General features: G+C 46.3%; 1 protein-coding gene and 1 long non-coding RNA gene across 2 annotated transcripts; both read right to left on the reverse strand.

Moving 5' to 3' along the window:
• Positions 1–1,140: 1,140 nt before the first annotated feature.
• Positions 1,141–8,702, reverse strand: LOC144737144 (uncharacterized). The gene is made up of 4 exons (XR_013588887.1): positions 8,526–8,702; positions 5,643–5,691; positions 4,329–4,361; positions 1,141–3,926 (listed from the first exon to the last, which is right to left on the reverse strand). It is a non-coding gene; the product is annotated as an uncharacterized LOC144737144 (long non-coding RNA).
• Positions 8,703–10,617: 1,915 nt separating this feature from the next.
• Positions 10,618–23,711, reverse strand: LOC144737142 (nectin-1-like). Its single transcript, XM_078619852.1, has 5 exons — positions 23,549–23,711; positions 18,154–18,498; positions 15,883–16,206; positions 14,260–14,374; positions 10,618–11,526 (listed from the first exon to the last, which is right to left on the reverse strand). Exons 1-5 carry the CDS (start codon positions 23,619–23,621, stop codon positions 11,289–11,291), a joined length of 1,095 nt encoding a protein of 364 aa, XP_078475978.1. The 5' UTR covers positions 23,622–23,711; the 3' UTR covers positions 10,618–11,288.
• Positions 23,712–24,551: the final 840 nt, after the last annotated feature.

Raw genomic sequence — 24,551 nt, forward strand, 5'->3', positions numbered from 1 at the left:
GTGAAATTTATCTTCAAAACTCATTTCTGTTTCATCTTCTTGGTTCTTTCGGTAAAGTCACGTAGAAGGGAAGTAATAAAATAATAAAAATAAAACAAAATAAAATAATTCTCACGACGTTTCGGCTACAACGCAAGCAGCCGTCTTCAGGCTGCTTGTCGTGAGAATTATTTTATTTTATGAAGTTTTATTTTTATTATTTTATTACTTCCCTTCTACGTGACTTTACCGAAAGAACCAAGAAGATGAATCCCTGCAGTCACGAAAGCTTTAAATCGAAAGTTAATTTCTGTTTACTTTAAAATGATACGGTATTATTAAGCAAATATCACAAGTATTTTTAAAATCAGTTCCAAACGGATTTTTTATTTTTTTATTATTATTTTTTCAACTCAAAATTGTCTGGGAGCCATTTGCCGTCACTGGAAGAGCCATATATGGCTCGCGAGCCTTAGGTTCCCGACCGCTGCACTACACTAAACTTTCACAGCCTCTCGTCGGTTCTCTGCTGTTGCCTCTTCGGTGTGGAACTCTATCCCTTTGCCAAGCTCAGGGCTTTCGAACACACCTGAGCTTGGCTCAGCGCCTCTGAGTTGGCGCGTTATAAATGCCATTATTCGCCAGCTAGACTGAGATAATGACTACATGAAATACAATGACTTCGGCCACGATTAATAATCCAGAGCTTGCAGTCAACGAAGATTAAATAAAAAAACGTGCCAATGCAAAACCATACTTTACCCTTGATGAATCGCACGTGTAAATTGAGAACTCGGGGAAACACGTTGCAGTGCAAAGGTGCCAAGTTAACAGTTTTGTTCTGCATCTTGTTTGTACATGTCACGTGTTCAGTGTGACATTTCCTCAAGAAGTGACGCTTCTTGTAGGCCATGGTGACGGTGGTGTACGTGATGCAATAGCGGCTCAAGGATTGGACTCGAAGTCACAGCAAGTGTATTTCACAAAACATCGCTTTGGAGGGCCCTTATTCCATAGCTGTGGGCGGTGACACATACGATAGACTCGATTACGTGCGGTTGATCAAATTTACCGATTAACCACGCACCTGAGATTTTGACAAATTACTAACCAATGGATTTTCATTTATGGCCAAATTTATATTGTAAAAACAGTTATACATTGTTATTCTTAGAAATGTTTATTACAAGTCACGTGCTGAACATCACTACCACCCACCCCCTAGTGTGCCGTTAAGGCTATACGGGGAGATATTTTTCTTTATCCACGAGATTTATGCACATCAAAGGTTGAGGTGCGACCTTGCATCCCTAGCCCGCACCACATCACCGCATCAGCCAATGACACGGTACTTTCAGGTACAAAATATATACCCGCGATATTCAAGAAGGGTCTCCCGTACAGTAATTGAACCGGCTTAAGGCACCTCGCACCACTGCAACCACTAGGGGGCATGATCTTACATGTAAATCATCACGTTCACTTCGACACACCTGTTACACAAGTGACACCTTTGTCTCTGGCTTCAGCAGCAGCATCAGCAGCACTCTCATCCAACACTCTTCATCCTTGTTGAGTGTCGAGTCGGCTCTGGTTGATGCGATCTGCTGATTTTGGTCTACCGCATTATGATTCCAAAGACCAGACGTTCTATGGGAGCCAGATATTTTTTTCGTAGAATTCCTTTCCTCCTTGACCCGTGACGGAATATAAAGGCGTTAAACTTTTGTAATTGTGCCTTAAAAACTCACGTGTTTTTACAAAATGCTTTCCATAATTTTATATTAAGTGCTTTAAGGCCTTTGTCCAAATTGCGCTATAAAAAGCCGAGTTTATTAAGATTATTTAGAGGCCAGGCCATTCCAGTCTCAACCTTGAAACACAGTTTCCTCACACAAAATGGCCGCTCTCTGCTAAAATGGCGGACACCTCATGACCTCATTCGGTTTCGTTGTTAACTAGGCCTCATTTATCATAACAATTTAACTGCATATAAAGACATTTGCAGCATTATAACGCAATCCTAACATAACAGCATTCCCAGTATTATAAGAACATAAACGAACTTGCAGACAATGCTTCTTAAAGTCCCACAATGAGCAGATGCATCTGTCTTCACTGAGACGCTATTTGTGCCTCCATTTTGTACTCTGTGTAATGGCTGACACCCTGCCTTATGGCTTAAAGGAAATATGAAATCGTAACTTCCTGGTCACGTGACCAAACTCAACACCATATGAGGAAATTCCTGTGTACGCACACCCCCACACCTGCCGTGAGGCAGAACATCCACTAATGGAGGTTATGACTCATCACCGTTTAGTAATTTTTTCTTTGTATTTGCAGGATTTCTATCGACTTCCAGGAGAGCCACCCCCCCTTCCCCCACATCCGAAAGTCTGGACTTATGCGTTAGTTTGTTATCCTTCCTGCGCACCTACAATTAGCTGCGTACGGCGTGAAAAGGTCCAAATACACACACATCAGGGCCATAGGATCCAGGGGATAGGACAGGCTTGACCCCACAAACCTATTCTCTTGTCACTCCCGTTACTATTTTTGGTTCCAGGAGCCATGATAATTTGATTGGATCTCTAGTGATTTTGGTCCACCTCTTTTCATCCAGTGTCACAAAATGAATAGCACGATGAGGTCTAATCAGTGTGCACATTTGTACTTCGATGTTAACAGTGGGGTACAATCTTTTTTAGTATACAGTAGACTCTGTTATCCACATGCGGTTTATCCGATTTGTGGATTAACCCCACACCTTATATTTTTACATAAATTACTCATGGATTTTCCCTAAAGCCCAAATTAATTATCTAAAAAGTTATAAAGTTCTTGGAAATATGTATTACAAGGAGAGTGCTTAAACCGTAATCTACGTGATCACCTAAACAGTACAGTAGTTGCATATATTTAGAACAGTGGGCGGATTTTGATTGATTTTGATTAGCGGGGCTCTGCTGTCCACTTAGTCAGCAGAGTCTTCTGCGCGGGGGCCAGAAAGTGTTATCACTGACCACGTGCATCAATCAATCGATCGTTCGTTTTTGGCATAGAGATCCGCGGAAAATGGATATTTTGGGATTATCCACAGTTTTCAATTATCCGTCATTATCGCGGATAATCGAGAGTCTACGCTATATATATATTTACATAGGAAAACATCACCGAGTCTCAGGAATTGAGATGTTTGTCAACATTTTTGTTGTTTCATAGAGTGCGAGGAAACCGGAGTGTCTGTATTAAACCCATCACATGTGCAAGGGCGCAATGCTAAACTTTGCACGCAGATATATATGTAACCTATTTGTTGTACTGTTATATTCTGGTAATTTAGCAGTCCTCCCAAGGCTTAAAAGGCTCACAGAACATGATCGCATTGTGATCTAAAACATATATACACGTGTGTATGTATGTCTGTGTATGTGTGTGTTGGGAGCGGCAGTGCAGCAGGTTGGTGCGCTGCTTCGCTAATAACTTTGCGACCCGAGCTCGATTCCTGCTCACGGCCAACACCAGTGATAGCGATTATCTGAACCGGTCATGGGCCTCCCCTAGATCGACTCAGCCTTAAATAAGTATCTAGTGTGGTGTGTAAACATGACCACTGGTGAGACAAAGACAGCCGGGCGTGGTGTTGGACATCTACCCCCTCGTGTGCCGTGCCTTGCCGGCCTTGATAGATGCGACTCCCTAACAGCACTTGTCCCAACAGTCTTATGTCTATATGGGGGGGGATATTTGTTTTTGTGTGTCGCCATGGCCGGATAAATGTAACCTCCGATTGAACCACGTGCTCTTGAGTTTTGAATTCCATGCGAATGCATGTCGTCGTTGTTAAGTGCACGCGTGCGTTCCCGAAGTGTTCAGTTTCAAGCGTTCGTGTACTTGGGGTGGTGTAATTTGTCATAGGCGTTCTCTTCAGGCGGCTTCAGAGGCTGCAAAATAAAACAACACGTGCATTATCATTTAGAATCAAATGTGCGTTAAGGGGTGGCTTTTGGTCTCGATTGGTGGGGCCACTGAGCCCGATGCTACAGAGGTCATGTTCCTGATGTAATGCTCATGTGGAGAAGTTCCGGATCGTAGTGGCACACGTAGTCGATAATTCTCATTGACCAACAGGCGCAGGTTGCTGTGGTCCCGCCATAGCAATGTGGAATTGGCACCACTTGATTTAGGGCCCGAAATGGAAATGAGCACTAAGCCATGCTTTGTCTAAGCGGGGAGACACTTTGACAGTTGACTTCGACATTGTTTTTTTCAACAGTCCATAGACGATCATTAAGATTACTTAAAGTCATCCTTATTAAACATTTCACTTGGTGTGTGAAGCTTACCTCATAGTGACTGGCCTCTTGGTTAGGTGGGCTCTTCAATAGGATATTTCGTGGAAAGCACACGATTAGGCATTGGATTCTGCTGCAATGTTTTTTGGAGCAGAAATTACTTTAAAATCAAATGTTATCAATGAATTAGCATTATTCTGTGTCCGTGCAGTGCTGCAATAGTCCACATTGCACAGCAATTATATTTTGCCTTGATTAAAACCCCATCTGAACTTATCCTGGACCTCCCCTAGGTCAACTCAGACTTAAAAATGAGATACTGATTAAATAATTCGGGAGACAAAGGAAGCTGCATTGGACACTCCATCCTATAGATATTCACAGGTGCTCAAATCACTTTTGCTGTCAGTCTATGCCAGCTGATTGGAGATTGGTCTATCTACGGCACAGCTTGTAAAACAGTTGGTAGACATATAAAGGTTAAAAGGTCACACTACTATAAAACATCGAGAAGTTAACATTGATGCCACCACTCTTTGCCAGCGATGCTCTGGGGCTCTGCTAAATATATCAGCTGTTTGCGCAGTGAACACTTACCCTGCAAGGTCTGCTCTGAGTTCGTCTTGCCATCTACCCAGTTTCTGGCTCCTGGATGCCATTCCAATGCCCGTCTCAAGAACCTGCCCACCCCACCATCCTGCACATGCGCCCCCACTAATCGCAACCTCCGTGATTGTCTAAAAAACTTCCCCCGCTCCCCCCAATATAAACTTACAACTTGTGTATCCTATCCTGCCATGAAATTCTTAGTATGTTATGCACGCACCCAAACTCAAAAACCCAAACACTTTTGTTACAGTGAACAGAGAATATAACGCATTAGGATTCATGAGGTCTTTAGTAAGAGAAATGGGATGGAATTAAGCGTTGGTATATGTATAACTAGGTAGTTTCTCAGTCATTTGAAATTTCTGATTGTATTAATATTCATAAAACTCCTCGACCCGAGCTATAAGTGTTCTGATACTTGCATTGTCTTTGTACTGTTCCCCTTTTGGCGTTCTCTGGTCTCACACTGGTGGCGAGACAAGGCCACAAAGAAAGCCGTCTCTGGTGTAGGCCAATCAGTTTGAAATACATTGCATATATTATCAGCGCATGTTTGTTTGCATGTTTTTCTAAAAGTACGTGTGGTTAATGTAGACTTTGTCTTGATGCCTTGCAAAAGATATCTATTAGGTGTTGGAATATCTTAACACAACTCCTGTTTTATTGCCAGAAAGGGTATAACTTATTGTAATTTTCATCATTTCTGATTATATTCACTGTGTTGGTAGAGGCAGAACTCCGATTTAATCCACCCACCGTTTCAGCAGAATTCATTATTCTCTCATCCAGAGGTTGCATGCGGTTCCTAAAAAGGGTGAAGTTTTTGTTGTAAGCGATAATTAATTTTTTAAAGTGAAACTATGAGTCATTTGCATAGTCAAGTTTGTCCGTCTTCCACAGTGGCGGTATGCTTCCAACATTATCAGGCGGTCCTGGGCCCGATCCGACAAAACCGGCAAAACCGCTCAAAGGGCTGTAACCAGTCAGGCGATAGGCACTGCGTGTGTGGCAAAAATAGTAGCTATGCTTAATTTCAGTGTCAAATATTAGAAACGGTACAATGTACACTGCATACAACTTAAACAATGAAAATACTGCACGTATATACACATCACCCCGTGCAGAGAATCCAGTATATACAGTAACCTTTAAAAGGATAATAATTTTTGTCTATTTGTATGTTTTTTGTGCCAATTTCACATAGTAACCAAATTTAAAACACTACAAAAAATATAACAACATAAAAACATAATGTCATATAAGAATGTGCAAAAGTAATCTATTTTAAATAATGATTTAGTGATTATCCCGCGTTTTTCTTCAATGTTGCATGGAAGGCAGGTAGAGTACATCTGGATTGGTAAACTTTGGTCGTGATTCCCATTTTTAAGAAAGGGGACCAGAGGGTGTGCTCCAACTACAGAGGTATCACACTCCTCAGCATCACAGGTAACGCCTATGCCAGTGTCCTGGAGAGTAGGCTCCTCCCAGTGGTTGAGCCTCAGATTCAGGAGAAACAATGCAGATTCCATCATGATCGTGGAACAATGGACCCACTCTTTATCCTCTCACATATATTTTAGAGGTCATGGGAGTATGCTTCTCCAGTCTACCTCTGCTTTGTAGACTTGGAGAAGGCATAGGACCGTGTTCCTCGCAATGTCTTGTGGGAGGTGCTGCAGGAGTATGATGTACCGGTGCCGATTTTGTGTGCTATCCGATCCTTCTATTCCCTGAGTGAGAGCTGCGTCCGTATTCTTGGTGTTAAATCAAAGTCGTTCACTGTGGATGTTGTCTCCACTCCTGTTTGTGATTTTCATGGACAAGATATAAAAGGTGCATCCCGAGTATGGAGAGTATCCAGTATGGTGGCATGGAGGTGGCGTTGCTGCTTTTTTCAGATGACGTCCTCTTTTCCTAGTCAGTCTGTGATCTCCAGTGTGCACTTGAATGGTTTTATGCCGAGTGTGAAGCGGCTGGGATGAGGATCAGCACCTCCAAATCCGAGGTCATGGTTCACTCCCGGGGAGATGGTGGATTGTGCTCTCCAGGTGAGGGGGGAACAGCTGTCTTTAGTGGAGGAGTTTAAGTACCTCGGGGTCTCTTTCTTAAGTGATGGTAAGTGGGAGCGGGAGATCGGCTGGTGGATTGGTGCAGCATTGCAGGCGCTGTACTCTTCCGTAGTAGTGAAGCAGAAGCTGAGTTTTCGAACAAAGCTTTCAGTTTACAGGTCGATTTACGTTATCACCTATGGTCATGAGCTTTGAGTAATGACCGAAAGGATAAGATTGCAGGTACAAGGGGCCAAAATGAGATTCCTCCACAGGGTTGCTGAGCTCACTCTCCATGATCAGGTGAGGAGCTCAGTAATCCAACATGTCCTCAGAGTCGAGGCACTGCTCCTCTGAATTGAGAGGAGCCAGTTGAGGTGGATCGGGCACCTGGTAAGGATGCTCCCTGGTAGACTCCCCCTGGAACTCTACCAGGCAGCACATTTTATTAGGAGAAGATCCTAGGACTGACCCAGGACACGCTGGTGGGACTATATTGCTCGGCTGGCCTGGGAACACCTGACAATCGGAAGAGCTAGAGGCCCTCACCAGGGATAGGGAGGTCTTGATCACCTTGATCAAAAGGCTGCCGCCACAACCCTCAAATTTAAACTTAGTCGTGGACATGGTCGGCTCTGAGAGATTAATTTCATAAATATAGTGGGTGATCGGCACTTGGCATTTGGTGCCGATGGAGAGATGGTGCCACGGTGGTGAGATGTTAACTCCCTCGCCTGGTATGCAGGTCGTGGATTCGACCTGATCCTGACACATTTATTTGAAGTTTGAATGGCTGTCTCCCCATGGTTACGTGGATTTTTTTCTGGGTGCTCCGGTTTTTTCCTTCACATTTAGAAACACGCTAAACATTTCCACGCGATAAGCCACTTCATTGAGCTGTCATTTGTGGTGGCCAAGTAGTCGCTTCTGAAAATAGCTATATAGCTCAGTGAGTCTTACCTGGTAAAAAAAAAGTGTTTTATAGTTTGTTTGCTTGGTAAACCACTATTCATAGAAGAGACACCTATTGAACAGGTTCTGTTGGGTCGTCTTGTGCATCGTTCCCTTGACATGATACGTGAGTCTTTGCCTTCGTTTTTTTACCCCTATGCCACACGTCACTGCGTTGCCAAATGTTAGCAACGGCTCGCAGAGTTTTACCCCGCTAACTCGTGGGGTTGCCAAACATCAAGAGGTGCAACAGATTGTCAATGGACATTTTCCGGGGCGTTTACGCTTTTTGCCCTCTTCCCGTTCAGGTGAACCACGTGCAGGTTGTGGTAATTGAACTCTGGTGGGGGTTGCAGTCATACGCACATAATAAAAAAAGCAATGATAATACATTTGGGAACGAGCAAGTAAGTAATTTGCATAGCCGCTGCTGACAGGTTAGCCAATGGGGAGTTAGATGGCAGTGGTTAGTGGTGAAAACCATGAACCGTATTTAACTGAGAAACAGAGATTGAGAATGTTGTCACACTGACAGACTGTGCTGAACTGTGAAACTTCTTTCAAGAATTCTCAGTGGGAGTGACATTTCTCCAGAATTATTTCTGAATCTATAAACATTTTGACACAGGAAACTCACGTGACAGGACTGCATTTCTTGCGGAAGCAGAATCGGTAAACGGCTCCGACCACGGCCACCAATGCCATCAGTGGCACGACGGTGGCAACAGCTATGACGCAGGGCTGAATGCCATCTGTAAGACAACAACAACAAATGCTGTTCATCATCACAACACTTGTGTCATGCTCGTTGCATGGCACCCCTGCCATAGGAATGTGTAATTTCGACCACTGGCTCTGCGGGGCTGGAACTTGGAGATGCACACCTCATTTTTGTACCTCTCAATGCTCATTTGAGCAGCTGGAGATCACTTGGACTTGGTCATTTGTGGTCTGCCTCAGCACACCACAGGATCTAATGACGCGACTGAATTTTCTGTGTGTGTGTCAAGCTTACCTGGTCATGTCTCATCACAGCCTCTCGTGGTCTCTAGTGGTTGCTTAATCGATCTCAAAGTCATCTCCGACGAAAATAAAATAGACCACTTCATTGAAGATGAATGTTCTTACTAACCTCGTTAATGAAATAAACACCTCTTACTGATTGAATTCGCCACCTCGTTCCCTCAAGTTGTCATGAATATGCAGATGTAGGTGCCACTGTCTGAGGCACACATCACGTTGATTGAGATATAAATATCGTTATTGTCATGGGCAGCAATCACTAGATGAAATAAGATCAGCATACATAACATGGTTGACCAATAAGGAGCCATCCTTCCACCGTACCTGGGCATCGATCAGCCTCCCATTGTATCTGTGTTGCGCCATACCAAGGCGCTGTATGTCTCCTTATCTGTTACCACGCTCACAGGCCGATAGGGGGCAGCCAAGAGAGTGAACGGGAGGTGTAGTGGTTAACCTAAGGTAACCTCCCCCCCCCGTGTGCCCCGTGACCGGAGGTGGAGACCTCAGACCAACAATGGGTGGGGGCTGGGGGATAGGGGCCAACGATTGATTCCAGACCCTTCCAGACCCTTCGAGACACTTCTGGAAGGTTATGGAGAAGATGTGGTTAGGGGCGGGGTAAGGCCTGACCTTTGGATAAAAGCCGTCCCTCTAAACGCGACCGACAGTGTTCGCCGACTCAAGACCCAAAAACGTCTGAAGAGCCGAAGACTAGACTAGCACCCTGGGACCCTCAACCGAGGCTCTTGTCAGAGCCGGGTTGTAGCGGACCAGTGGTGGGACCCGTACCCTGGCTAGGTGGGGTCAGTCTAGCCTCCCCTAGCACCCGTAGCGGAGGACCCGTGTGAGCGTAGCCTGGGGTGTGTAGGACGCGCGAGGAGGGAGGCCATACCTCCCTTAGGCTATCGGGTAACAGGGCCGTATCCCTTAAGTGTTGCGTTGTTATACCTTTGTTGAAATAAACGCGTTGCCTCTAAGAAGCCGTCTCTGTGAAGTATAGGCGCAGCATCTGTACCAGATGGAGATTCCTCCAGTACAGCCATGGAAGGGCTTATTTTGGTCTAAAAAGTCGTTAAATAATGTAGGCACCAGAGGATATCCCAGTCACACCCCAAGGTGAACGGGGAATGGCTCTGACTCCCGGTCACGTAGTTTTACTCGGGCCTCCCCACCATTATGAAAGTCTGTAATGATTGTGAGCAGACAGTCAGTGACTCTGAAACCATGAAAAAAAGACCCAGAGCCCAGGCCTATTCATGGTATTATCGGCCTTGACCAGGTAAATAAAGCAGAGATGTAAGCCCTGTTGGAATTCCCTACATCTCTGAAGTAGCAGACGGACAGAAAATATGGCATCTGTGCAGGACCACCCTGGCTTGAAACCATATTGGGGCTTCGCAAGCCTCTCCTCAGCGTGCTTGGCAAGGCAATGTTGAATGATCCTTGCCAGGATCTTTCCTGACACACTGAGGAGGGAGATGCCTCTGTAGTTCTTACACTCTGTGCGGTCCCCCTTCTTAAAGAAAAGAAGGGGACCACCAGGGCATCCTTCCAATACTGCAGAACCCATCCAGTGGTCCAGACTGATATTATGATTTCATATTGGGCAGTCTGCACACAAACACCACCCTCCCTCAGAAGTTCACTTGGGAGACCTTCTCTGCCCGGCGCTTTCCTGGTCTGAGAGACTGGATTGCCTTCCGTACTTCCTCAACAGATGGCACTTCAACCAGCCACTCACAGGGGTTGACCACTTATTCCAAAATTTGAGACACCGCAGTGTCAGCTGGGTCATCCCCATGTTTCCCCATGATGTTTTCTGAGCGGAGGGATTTCTCCTCCCGCAATATTTCACAGAAATGCTCAGCAAACCTGCAAACCTGTTCATGGGGGTCTGAGATCGGATCACCTTTCTTTCCCCGAAGGATGGTGATAGGTGTGGCACTACAGGTTACTTTTTTAATGGAATTAAAGAGTGATTTGTGATTGCGTTGCTACAAAGGCAGATTTTATCTACTCAGCAACCCACGACCACCACTCATCCTTGAATCGCAACAAGGTTCTCCGAACCTCCGAGTAAAGGCTGCGGTAAGCCTCCTCATTCTCTGATGTAGGATACTGTAGATGGTGGGAGTGGGCCTGTCGCTTTTCTCAGTCAGACGGAACACCTCCTCCATCAGCCAGGGTCTCTGGGGAGGTTTGGACCGCATATCCAATGCAGTCATTGCAGCTGCACGAGCCACATCAGGAGGAGAGAGGGACGATGGCAATCCCACCTGCAAACAATGATGAAATTCTCGCGTGTTGAAGATCACTCAGATCCAAGCAGTGGATTGACAACGTTATTCCCAAATTAAATCTAATTTAAATAGAATCAACCAATTGCTGAATGTCCGCCACTCGCCAAGTGAACGAGTGCCTGGTAACCTGGCAGAGGCGTGGTGGTTGGCACGGTGGTGGGCTGACCTTGTGCATGGGTGATGTTGACTTCGATCTCGTCAGCGTCCGAGCCCACGTAGTTCACAGCAATGCACCGGTACATTCCGGAGTTACTCACAGCACGATCTAGAGTCAGCATGTTGTGGTCAGAGCCATTCATGTGTGTACCATTCCTGCAAAACACAACAACACAACAGAAGCGATAACATCAGAAACACATTTTTGTAACATCCCGCCCAATCCCCCTCCCTGCACAGTTGTATCTCGATTGTGCATGTATATACAGTATGTTGTTACGTATGTTATGTATGTTTGTTGTACGTATCTTGTTACATATGTTATGCATGTTGCATGTTACATAGGTTATGTATGTTATATATGTAATGTATGTTGTATGTTACGTATGTTATGTATGTGTGTTGTATGTGTAGTGGTGTTAACTACTCGCTGTTCGCAAACTGTGAGAGCAGATCGTAAACAAGGTTTTCCCGCTCAATCAAACGGTCAGGGTCAAATGGGGTGAGGTAGGATCCAAACGCCAGATTGGGAAGGACCAATCAGAGGGTCCCACAAGGTGGCCGGGGATTGGACAACCCGGCCACGAACAGGTATAAAAGTCAGAGCGCTGAGAGCTCTGGAGGAGTTCTGCTACACGAAGACCCAAGTCGGCCGAAGACGTCTAGGACCCTGGACCAAGCCCTCCAGCCCTTATCAGGGCTAGGGCTCAGAGTAACCAGTGGTCGGGGAGAGATCCCCTAGGTCCAGCCAGAGGACGCTGGGAGAGCAGGGAGATTAGATAGCCTGCAAGGTCCAAAGGCTTGTACCGTCTGAGGGTAACGGGTGAGGGGGCCATATACCCCTTAGTGTGATAGGGACTGTGTATTAAGATAATAAACAGTGTGTGCCATAAAGAAGTTTAGAAGTCCGTCCTTTACAACACTACATATGTATGTTGTATCATATGTTATTTATGCATGTCGGTATGTATTTTACATGTTGTTACAGAAATTACGTATGTTTTCACGTATGTTCTGTATATTGTATGTTGCTACTCATGACATGAATATATGTTGCATGTATGTTGTTACATATGTTATGTATGCATGTTAAACTTCTTTCCCACGGTACGTAGCCAACTGTGGCTAAATCGGAGGTGCGGGGGTGGTGGGCGAAGAAGGTCAACAAACTCCGGCATCGTGGCATGAGATGAAGTAGCCATTCGCAAAATCTCACAGAGCAGTGCCTGCACCCCCCCTCCCCCCCCCCCATCGCGTGAGAGAACGATCCGCGGAAGCGGACGTCGGAGAGCTACCTCTGAGCGACCTCTGGGCACTTACGCAGTTAGGGGCGCAGCACTTCCCCCAGCCGCCGTGCCACTTGGGAGCAACCTTTGTAGCGCGTGACGGTGGAAGAGACACATTCTTTTCATTCTCAGGAGCTGGAATTTATCCAAATCAAATTTCACAACTATTTGTTTTAATAATAATAATTCAAGTTATTTTTGGGTTAGATCGCGTCGGTACAAATGTGTCGTGAAACCCACCACCACCCGACACAGCCAATTTAGTAAAGGTTTGTCACGTAAACAAAACAGGCCAATTAGTTACTAGTTCAGCACTAACCGTTTGCATTTTCGAGAGTAAAACCCACAACAAAATTTAACAATTCCAGTAGACCTTGACGTTTCGTGTTCTATTGTTATTTTAAACGTAACATTTATTGGTGTGGTCATCGTTGAACGGGGCTGAGATCGGCAACTCGCTATACTCGAGAATCCACTTTAAATCCCAAGGACCGTGGAAAAAAACTTGGAATTCCAACCCAGGGATTTCTGCACTGCCAGCTCAGAACTCCACGACTTCTGGCCGGCTTAATGTTTTCATAACCTGATGTTGGGATGAATGTTTAAATCATCCTCATTCATCCTGAAGCACAGAAAAGCAAAGAAACACAAAATACACCCAACGCATGGAAAAATTTTCATAACGCGAATCGGACATAACGCGATTGAACAGAACTCTCGTTGCACAAGTGGGAATAAGCAGTTGCGCGGCTGCCTGGGCATAGGATCATCATCGCACAGGGCATTGGGATCATGCTGGACGCCTCGAGATGCTACCCATGCACCTCCAGTCTTTGTTCGGCTCCGTGTTACACATCTCGCGCGTTATCGCGGAATGTGCTTTACCCCCTATATTACATATTTATTATGAAGTGATTGCTCCATATAACGCAGCGTTATTCAGGAACACAATTACTACTACTGTCGTTATAGAACAGACTGTCATGGAAAACCTATCGCGAAACACTCCGACTGTGTGGGTTTTTTTGCGGTTTGTGCCATGTAGCTCTGGAGAAGCACGCGGAGCAATAGGCAAGACATCGGAGCGAACAATGCACCTTGTGTGGTACGCCTTGAAAGTGGACCGGAATGCAAGTATCACCATAACCGTCATGTCGTGAAAACCCGATGTCGGATTGACGATTACTATTTACTATTCTTTCATTTAAAAATATATATATTTTTTATCTATTTTTTACCAGGTAAGGCCCAAACTGTGCTTATGTAGTTATTTTTTCCAAGTCACCTGCCGATTACAAATGATAGCCTGACAAAGTGGCTCATCATCACCACGTGGTAATTTACAGCAGCCAAATAACTTTAAATACATGATGTCGATTCCAAATGTGGAAGGGAAAAAAATCGGACTCGGAGAAAAATCCATGCAGCCACGAGGAGAGAGAGAACACGCAAACTCCAAATATACAGCAGGTGTCAAGAATTGGGATCAAACTCAGACTTCCTGTATACCAGGCGAGGTAGTTAACATCTCCTAGCCACCGTATCAGGTCGCATCGTGAGAAACGACATGGTGGCAACCTTACTGACACACCAGAACCCTTACCTCATCCACGAGTACTTGGCGCTGGGATTGGCGTAGGCACGACAGCTGAGAGTGACCTTGGCGCTTGCCTCTTGCATGGGGCCAGTGACTCCACTGACCGTCACCTCCGGCTTGTCTGCGAATGGTAGAATACGCAAACCTGCCCTCGTCACTGCCGCCACTGCTACTACTCCTATCGTGTTTCCGTGTTGTGTTTGTTGTTGTTGTAAACGTTCCGACTCCGTGTCCTGTACTGGACACCTGCGAAAAAGAGCTTCTTAGCTCATTCGATTCCTCCGGTGTAAATATTCTGATTCTGATTGGGCCAAATTTGGAACACAAAAAATTAGCTGCAAATTTGCTCAACTGGGATTCCATGCACACAGACTATATCTGTGAAACATTGCGCCGTCCTACATGATGGTCCAAAACATCATAAAAGGTGCTAACACTAACGATTTGCTACATTATTTTTGTTATAATTTACTGTATGTCCGTCCATTGTTCATGTAGCTGCATTGGCTTCTGGTTGCTGACAACGAATACATGATTTAAAGGTCGCATTCATTACACACACAAAGTGCTTGCCACAAAGGAACCACAATACCTCGCTGATTTCGTCAAGGAGCATAAACCATCATCACGTTAACTCCAGTGGTCATCCTCGCAGCAGCGACTTTTGGCTAGGCATCGAACAAAAACGGTGGTCACTGCATCGCGTGCTTTCAGATTTCCTTCTGCGGTCGTCTGGAACGCTCTTCATTCTGATATTAGGAAGCCATTGGAGTTTTGCATTAAAAAATCTAGATTGAAAACTAATTTCTTTAAAAACAGCTTTTTGGTGTTTGTTGTCCTCCCCCCTCAGCACATTTGATTAGCATGGTTGGCTTCGTACGGTGCACGAAAAAAGTTCAATATACATACGTAGATTTGAGTGGAGCTTTAAAATCTGACCCATTGTCAGGGCTGGTAAAACACTAGGTACATCTTAAGCGTGAAACGATGCCATTGCCCAGTACTGGCAGACTTATTTCTCATTTGTAGGCCAGCACTGCATACACTTTGAGCCACATAGGGACAGCTGCCACTGGGGGTCCCCAGCAGTGTTCAAACGTGGAGATTAAGTTAAGGTACCCCTACCTCTTCAAAGTCATCTGGTTTGTGTGGAAGAGTAGGCCAAGTTTCTCTCGAGTGGGAAGGAGGTCCTTCTATCAGCAGTGGTGTGAGGAAGCAATTTCAGGGCTGTGCCTTTATTATCCGTATGCAGTGGTACATGGTCTTGTGCTTACCAATACTCTGTAAAAACTATAAACTAAACTTTTTTTTATTTTACCAGATAAAGCCCACTGAGCTACATCGCTCTTTTTCAGAATCAACCTAGCTATCACAAATTATAGCTCAACGAAGTTGCTTATCATCGCATGGAAATGTATAGCAGACAAATAACTTACACGCGTGGTGATGTTGATTCTAAATATGGAGGGGAACAATCGGAGGACCCGGATAAAAATCCACGTGACCATGGAGGGAGAGAGGACGCATAAACTACAAATATACAGCAGGCATCAGGGGTCGGGATCGAACCCACACCCTCCTGTATAGCAGGCGAGGTAGCACCACGGCGCGGTGGGAAACACCACTCACAGTGCACGTCGAGAGCGACGATCTTCTCGATTTGATTGCCGTTCCCAGGCTGCGTCACGACGCACGCGAGCCATGCTTTGTTCATCTCCTTCATCGGCTCCAACCACAGCTCCCACGTCACGCTGATGGAGCCATTTTTGTGATCGGTGATGGTGCCCGCGTCATCCTTCAGGGCGTCAAAGACAAAATGGCTTCCCGAGACGTTCTTCAGGGTCCAGGCTACCTTCGCCGCGGGGTTCCCGTTGGCCGCTACGCACGTCGCCGCCAGCTGAGACGCCACGCGACCAGACACCAGGAGAGCCGGGCCCAACGCCAACGTCACCTCTGGCGTCAATGAAACAATGGCGAAGCAAGGCGGCGGAGGTCGTGAGCACAGTGTCTGGGTTTGTCGTCGTCGTCAACATCGTTGTCGTCGGCTATTGCCAGGTGGCTCGGTGGTGGAGCGGCTGGTGATCTGAAAGCTTGCGAGTTCAAAACCTGTTTGTTGGTTTCACTCAGCCCACCGTTCCCTTGGGGGTCGATACAACTTTGTGGGCGAGTCAATGGCGGTTGTCTCGTGAACAAACTCAGCCCTGCCATAAAAATGTGGAATTTTTCGCCACTGGCTCTGCAGGCCTGTAGACTGGAGATTAGCACCGCCTCTCAATGCCGATTTTAGTTGGTAATTGCCACCCTAACTAGGGCTGTGGATTTCGTGGAGTCATTCTCTTCGTGAAATTATATTAGATTATAATTTAATGAACTTAGTTTTATAAAAACACGTTTAAAATGAGTAATCTCAAAGCGTTGCACGTGTTAAAAATTTACGATGTTGACACTGACACACCTGTAAAAACCCAATACAAATAACAATAAAACCAAAAGATCAAACCGAAATGAAAAATATATAGGCAACTGATTATTGGTGGAAGCCAGGGAAGTTACTATAAAAAAGGTCATAAATGTTTGTTACGCTATCCATGAAGTCCAGAAAGTATAAAAAAAGATTTTGAATACAAAAGAGCTTGTCAGGGTTGATTGTTTAACAGATATATATATATATAAATGTTTTATTCCACATCCCTCCTCACGTCATTAAATTGCAACATCCTGACGTTCCGGACGGTATTTACCAGGGGTCACGTTAAAAAAATGAAAAATGTAAAATAAACCCCCAAAGATGAAGTGGCTGGGTGTACCCAGAGAGTCGGGAGACACTCAGTCGGCATCGCTTGAGAGCCTGGGATTAAAAAAATTTAATCCAGGTATCAGCTGCCACAACTCTGCTTAGAACAGGTGGTCTGGGTGACTTAGATGGTTACACACACTCACTCTCTGTTCTGACACTCTCTCTTGAGATACATTGAAATGGGTACCACTGCTCTGGACGGCTAGGTTTTTGCCGTTCTGGGCTCAGGTATTTAAGCCTCATCTCAGGCTCAGGTGTTTAAGACTGGCCTAAGGTTGTAGGAATGGACCCCATATACGTGTGTTATATTCTTCTTCCTTGTCTGAGCTTTTCGCTGAGATGGCTCCAGTGCTAAGATTGGTGCCTGAATGAGTTCACCCGTTGAGTATGGGGGAGGCGTGGGGGGGGTCGCGATTCTTCCACGAAACTCGATGTCGTTTTCCTGGCCCGCTAACTTGAAAGTCCTAAATAAAAAGCTCTGTTGCCGTGTCAGTCCCACTTTTAGGGGTTGGTTTAAAAGAACCGACGGAGTCAGGGCTCCAGATGTTGTTGGGGAAAAGCTTCCCACAGCCTGGGGGCATGACAGCACGAGTGTAGCCAGCCACTCTTGTTACATATTGGTGTTAGAAAACCTGACTTATATACTTTATATATTTATTATTTAGTGACTTGTTCACCCCTTTTCTCTTATTTCTGCATTCCTGTCGATGTTGTTGTTGTTGTTGTAACGCGCTGACCCCGTGCCCAACTTTCATATTCCACATTCCTGTGGCAGAGCACAGTATGTTCTTATTTTAAACAACAGATGTAAGTGTCATTATTATTTATACGATGTTTGTTTATGCAGGAAAGCCTCACTGAGTCGCAATACCCTATTTTCAGGAGGGTGTTGCCACGGTGGCGAGATGTTAACTACCTCACCTGCTATACAGGAGGTCGTCTGGCCCACCCCTAATGGACGTTGGTGAAAGAAGAGGTTTATAGCTCATTGGATTCCTCCTCCTGTAGCCTCAGTAAAATATTCTGAACAATGACATGAAACAATTTCTTTTCTCGTTAACCTCGTCAATGAAACGAACCACTTCGTTACCGATTGAACTCACCGACCACGATGAGGTTGATCTTCGCCTCCTTAGGCCCTCTTCGTGTAATGAATCTGCAGATGTAGGTGCCGCTGTCTGAGGAGCACAGCGCGCGGATTGAGATGGTGGCATTGCTGTGTCCGTGGCCAAGGAAAGTCAGGCGCCCTTTTAACTTATCATCAGTCACATGATTCAAATCATCCAGGCGACGTGCTATGTCTACAGGCACTTGATTTGTTTCCTTTGCCCATGTTATATAGTAGACGGGGACTCTTCCCTTGTAGACGCAGCGCAGCGTCACGTCTCCTCCGCTCCCACCGGATGCTTCACTGTCGTGATCGATCTCCGATGTAATACTCTGGGCACCTGCACAGGCAAAGAGTCAAAGACATACAAACATGCACACAAAAACATACACACAAAGACGCACATCAACACGAAGACAAACACACACGAATACATGTACACAAAGAAATACGCACATACACACAGAGACATATACACAAAGACAAAGATATCCCCCGTGTAGCCTACACATTGGGACAAGTGCTTTCAACCAGCACACAAAGACATATACGCACAAAGAGATACACACACAAAGAGATACACACGTACATACACACATATATACAAGGACATACAACAACAACCGCCATTCGCCACTAAGTGGCGGTGACATCACCACGATGCTTGTGCCAGGCCATGTGCACCTTGAGGCCACGTGAAGTGTTGAACGTCCGCTGGCAGGAGGTCACGGTGCAGACCCAGGTGCCACGGGTTGACTCACTGAGATGACCGAGATGACTGGCTGATGCACCACCTGTGCCCCTTACTGTGCCAAATTGCTGTGCTTTAGCCACCCGGCGCTCCGCTCGATGTTGTGAGCGTCGCTCCTCCGCCCTCTGTTGTTGTTGGAGGGCGACTGCAACCAACTGCCCAGTAGCGTCTTTCACAAGCCTCCTTCACAGAGACCGATCTTGACACTGCTGGTACCATTCATCGGCAAGTCTACTCAGCTCCACATCCTCCTGTACCACGTCACTCCATCTCTTCTCTAGCCCATGCCACGCCCGTTTAGCCCCCTCGATCCAGCCGAACAAAGCTGTTTGGGCATGCGGTGATTGGGCATGCGTGCTACATGGCCCAGCCAACACAGCTTTGCCTGCTGGAGGTGCTCACCGATGGGACTTTGTCCAGATCTTTCGAGGACTTGTGAGCTCTTCACACAATCCAGCCTGGTTAAACCCAGGATTGATCATAGGCAGGCCAGCCTAAATGTTTCTAACCAGCGAAGATGTTCCATTAGGGGGGTCCACGTTTCGCAAGCGTAGAGAAGGGAGGGAATGACTGTGACCGAGAAGACCCGAAGCTTCGTGCGGAGCGACAGACCAGGTAGCTTCCACACAGCGTTACGCAACCGATGAAAAGATAATGCGCTCGACTGATTCGGAGTGAGACCTCTGCTGTTAAACCGGAGCCGGTCATGAGCCCACTGCCCAGGTATGGGAAACTCTCCACTCTCTCCACAACTGCCCTATCACCGATTCGGAGTTGTGGGGGTGGAGTTCCCGATAGTACAAAATACCCAGGCGGTGCTTCAAAGACATACACACAAAGACATACATACATGTATACATACAGAGGCAAAGATTCCCCGTATAGCCTACACAGCGTATTGGGACAAGTGCTTTCAGCCAGCACACAACAACCGCCATTCACCACGAAGTGGCGGTGACGTCACCACGGCGTTTGTGCCAGGCCAGGTGCAACTTTTAGGCCATCACGTGAAGTTTCGAAAGCTCGCAGATCGCAAGAGGTCATGGGACAGACCCATACGTTTCAGACAATGGGCCTCCTCCATAGTGCGTACATTTGTTGTTGAGTGTGACTAAGACGTTGGTATTTTTAGCTGCTCTTGTGCAACGCAGCAGCAGCATAACCACCACCAAATAATGTATTAAACATTTAGCACGCTGCTCTGGTCACATTGAGCAAGCCGTCATCTCTCGACATTTTGCATCCCAAGGAAGAAAGATAAAAAAAACTGCTGACGGACTTCAAACCTGTCACTTATTGTCTTCAATTTATTTTAAAAAATGTAACGTTAAGGTAAGACGTGGACTCAATAGAGATACATCTGTGTACGCCTAACAGCCCTATCCCTTGTCAGCTGTGCACTCATTATTTTTTATTTAGATTGATAACGTATTTCTTTGTTATTAGTTTGTTGTCCTTCCCCCGCACCTCCTATTAGGGCGGTTGGCTACGAATGGTGCGAATGACATACTTACATTAGCGTGTATACACATGGGGAGTGGTGGTGTAACGGTTAGCGCGCTGCACTACGAACCCCGTTACCCGGGTTCGATTCCCGCTCATGGCCAACACCGGTGACGATCATCTGAACTGTTCCTGGCAACCCCTAGGTCGATTCAGCCTCAACAGGGTGCCTGGTGTGATCCGTAACACCACTGCTACTCAGGAGACAAAGTTGGCTGGGCGTAGAGTTGGCCACCCACCTTCTCGTGTGCTGTGACGGCCTTCATAGGTGCTAACTATCAGCAATCGAATAGACATTCGAGAAAATACGGGGGATCTTTGTATATACAGGAGGAGGTCGTAGCGCAGCGGTTAACACACTCGCTACGAACCCAGCGGCCCGAATTCGATTCCTGCTCACTGCCAACATCGGTGATGTCGGTCACGGCGGCGAGACGTTAATTACCTCACCTGGCATAAGGAGGTCTGTATATTTCGAGTTTGCGTGTCTCTCTCCCCGTGGTCCTGTGGAGTTTTTTTTCTCCGGGCCCCCAGGTTTTCCCTCCACATTTATAATCGACGTCACACGTTTAGAGTATTTGGCAGCTGCTATAAATTTCCACGTGATGATGATAAGCCACTTCTTTCAGGTATAATTTGTGAAAGTCAGGTCACTTCTTAAAAAGAGCTACATAGCTTGGTGGGCCTTACCTTGTAAAATAATAAATATCTGAACTGTTCCTGGGCCTCCCCTTGGCCGAACCGACCTTAAATAAGTACCTGGTGGGGCAAAGGTATGTAAAAATTGGAGATACAAAGGCGACCGAGCGCGGTGCAGGCCACCCTGCACCCCCTCGTGTGCCATATCGGCCTTCCTAGGTTGCTACTCGCGAATAGCACCTGCCCCAACGATCTGTTAAGGCTATAAGGGGGATATTTGTCTTTATGTGTGTGTACATAGTGTGTGGATGTGTTTGGATATGTGTGTCTGTGTGTTTGTGTACACGAGTGTACTACTAAGAGGTGGGGTCCTTACCATCAGCCCCACCAAATTTGGGTATTTTTTGTGCCACCAAACACTCGACCCCCTCAACTCCCCATTGGCGAGGGTGCAGTTGTGGAGAGAGTTGAGAGGTTTCCATACCTGTCTCTGAGTGCTTATGGACCAGCTCCGGTTTGATGGCAGAGGTCTCACTCCGAATCAACCGAGCGGCATTATCTGTTAATCAACTGCGTAACGCTGTGTGGAAGTTACCTGGTCTGTCGCTCCACACGAAGCTTCGAGTCTTCTCGGTCACAGTTATGTCCCTCCCTTCTCTACGATTGCGAAATGTGGAGCCCTCTAATGGAACATCTGCACCGAGCTGCCAACCAACGATCCATCCTGGGTTTAACCAGACTGGTTTGTGTGAGGAGCTCACAGATCCTGGTCTAGATCTGGACACAGTCCCATCGGTGAGCTCCGCCAGGCAAGGCTGCGTTGGCTGTGTCACGTAATCCGAATGTCCAGCCACTGCATGCCCAGGCAGCTTCTGTTTGGCCAGATAGATGGGGGCTAAACGGGAGCGGCACGGTCTGGGGAAGAGCTGGAGTCATGCGGTACTGGAGGATGTGGAGCTGAGTGGACTTGCCAATGACTGGTACCAGCAGTGGTAAGATCGGCCTCTGTGGAGGAGGAGGCTCGTGAAGGACGCTGCTGCTGCTACTACTGGGCAGTTGAAGGCAGTCGCCCTCCAGCAACAACGGAGGGCAGAGAAGCGACGCTCACAGCAACGAGCGGAGCGCCGGGCCGGGTAAAATGCAGCAAGCTGGCACATTTAGGGGTACAGTTGGTGCATCTGCCAATCATCTCAGTCAGTCAACCCATGGCACCTGCAGGGTCTGTCCCGTGACCTCTTTTCAGCAGCGAGCCTTTTGACAACTTCACGTGGCCTCAAGGTGCACCTGGCCTGGCACCAATAGAACCGTGGTGACGTGACCGCCACTGAAGTTGCGAATGGCGGCCGCAGTTGTACGAGCGCGTCCGAATATTGATGGGACGTTTCAAAACTGTGAAGGAGGGGTAAGTGTCTGCTTCTGTATTTAATTTCAAGACTTGGGTTAAACCGAGAATAAAGTAGTCAACGTGTGGCATTTAACACGAACAAAAACGCAACTTCCATTTCCGTGTTCTGCCTCCCTACCCCCGCATGTGGCGCGTTCACGTCCTTTAACGAAGCACGAGATTCTAAAAAAACAGTTCTTAAATGCACACTTTTATTTACACTCAAAAGTAGAAAATGAATCATTTTGACCCCAGAATTAATCAAATTTGATGTGCTGAATATAAGTGAGTGGCTTCCTTTCCATTTTTACTTTTCTTTATGCAAGCCAACCACTTTTATTCCACACATCAAATTTGATCAACTTTAGGGTCACAATAATGTATTCTCCACTTTTGAGTGCAAATAAAAGTGTGTGCTTTGAAAAACTAGTTTTTTTACCACATTTTATTTTCAGTGAAAACTATTGTAACTATTTAACTGCTATTTTATTTCACCAGTGAAGACCCACTCGAGCTTTACAGCTCGTTTTCAGAAGCGACGTGGCCACAAATGATAGCCCAATGAAGTGGCTTAAAACGTGGAAATTTATAGCATCCAAATTCCTCGGAGCACAACGTTTCTAAATGTGGAGGAAAAACCAGGAGGAACTGGAGAAAAATCCACGCGACCACGGGGAGAAAGACAGACACCGCAAACTCCAAATATTAAACAGGCGTGAGGGTCGGGATCGAACCCACGACCTCCTGCATACCAGGCGATGTAGTTAACATCTTCGAGCCACCGTGATGATGAGAGAAAGAGACGCAAACTCCAAATATACAGCAGCAGGCTTCAGGGTCGGGATCGAACCCACGACCTCCTGCATACCAGGCTAGGTAGTCAACACGTTAGTTCCATCTGGTAGGCAGGCCCACAAGCGATTGGGTAGGTAGCTAGACAACTCCGTAGGTAAGTAGCTAAGGTACGCAGTTCTGCGAATAAGCCGTCTGGTGTGGTCGACAAATCCCTGTGCAGCTGCGACCCCACACAACGCAACGCACCTGAAGCGAGAGTTACGGTGAATATGGCATTTGTCTTTAAATCGACACTTGAAAAACTGACAGCGAACTCACCCAGAGTTGCAGGCAAGAGGAGCAGCAGCTGGACGGCTATCATCACGCGCTGCGCAAAGCAGAGTGTTTCCATGCTCGCACGTCCGCCTTTGTCTCTCTCCTGTCTCCAACACCAGCACACACAGACACGAGAAGTCACTCGCTCGCTCGCCTGTTGGCTCTCACTTTGTACGCAAGGAGGAGGGGGAACGAACAATCGAAGCGAGGAAGAGACCACGTGACGTGGAGGAAATTATTCCCCGGTTGAGTAATCGACGGCTTTAGATTCACTCCAAAAGTGGTTACAGTGATCATGATCAATGTCGATGTCAGTGGTGATGGTGCTGATGATGATGGTTGTGATGATGATGTTAATGGATGACGATGTTGATTGATATGTTGATGTCAATGTTGATGGTGGTGGTGATGATGATGGTAGTGATTAATGTTGATGTCAGTGGTGATGGTGCTTATGATGATTATTGTGATGGTGATTAATGTTGAGGCGAGTTGTGATGATGGTGACGGGTAGTGGTGATGATGGTAGTGATGTTAATGATGACGATTATTATTTTGATGTTAAAGAAGATGATAGCAAAGGAGATACATACTCTTTGGTTCTTTCGGTAAAGTCACGTAGGTATAAAATAAAATGAATTAAATCACAACGTTTCGGGAGCAACACAAGCGTCCGTCATCAGGTGGGACAACCACAGAAAGAAACAATTGCTGAAGTGGGCAAAAGGGGCTGCTGCAACAAGAGGCCATTTTATTGTATACCTACGTGACTTTACCGAAAGAACCAAAGAGTATGGATCCCTGCAGTCACGAAAAACTTCAAATCTAGATTGAGCAAAGGAGATGATCTTTGTTATCAATTTACCGTTTCTTATTTCTGACATATCCTTACAGTTGTTGCACAGTTGACACCACACCTCCAAGCTCTGCTCTAATTATTTCCCCCACCTCCACCATTTGGGTGCTACGGTGGTGAGATGTTAACTACCTCGCCTCATATTCACGA

Source organism: Lampetra planeri, chromosome 65, assembly GCF_965212315.1.
Source record: "Lampetra planeri chromosome 65, kcLamPlan1.2.h2, whole genome shotgun sequence".
NCBI lineage: Eukaryota > Metazoa > Chordata > Hyperoartia > Petromyzontiformes > Petromyzontidae > Lampetra > Lampetra planeri.

Bases quoted from the DNA above. Each gene is read 5' to 3' on its own strand.
- LOC144737142 (XM_078619852.1), bottom strand. From the start codon at position 23,621: ATGGAAACACTCTGCTTTGCGCAGCGCGTGATGATAGCCGTCCAGCTG. The intron at 18,499-23,548 runs GTGAGTTCGCTG...TTGCCTGTGCAG, and splicing joins CCTCTTGCCTGCAACTCTGG to GTGCCCAGAGTATTACATCG. The intron at 16,207-18,153 runs GTGAGTTCAATC...CATTGACGCCAG, and splicing joins GATCAACCTCATCGTGGTCG to AGGTGACGTTGGCGTTGGGC.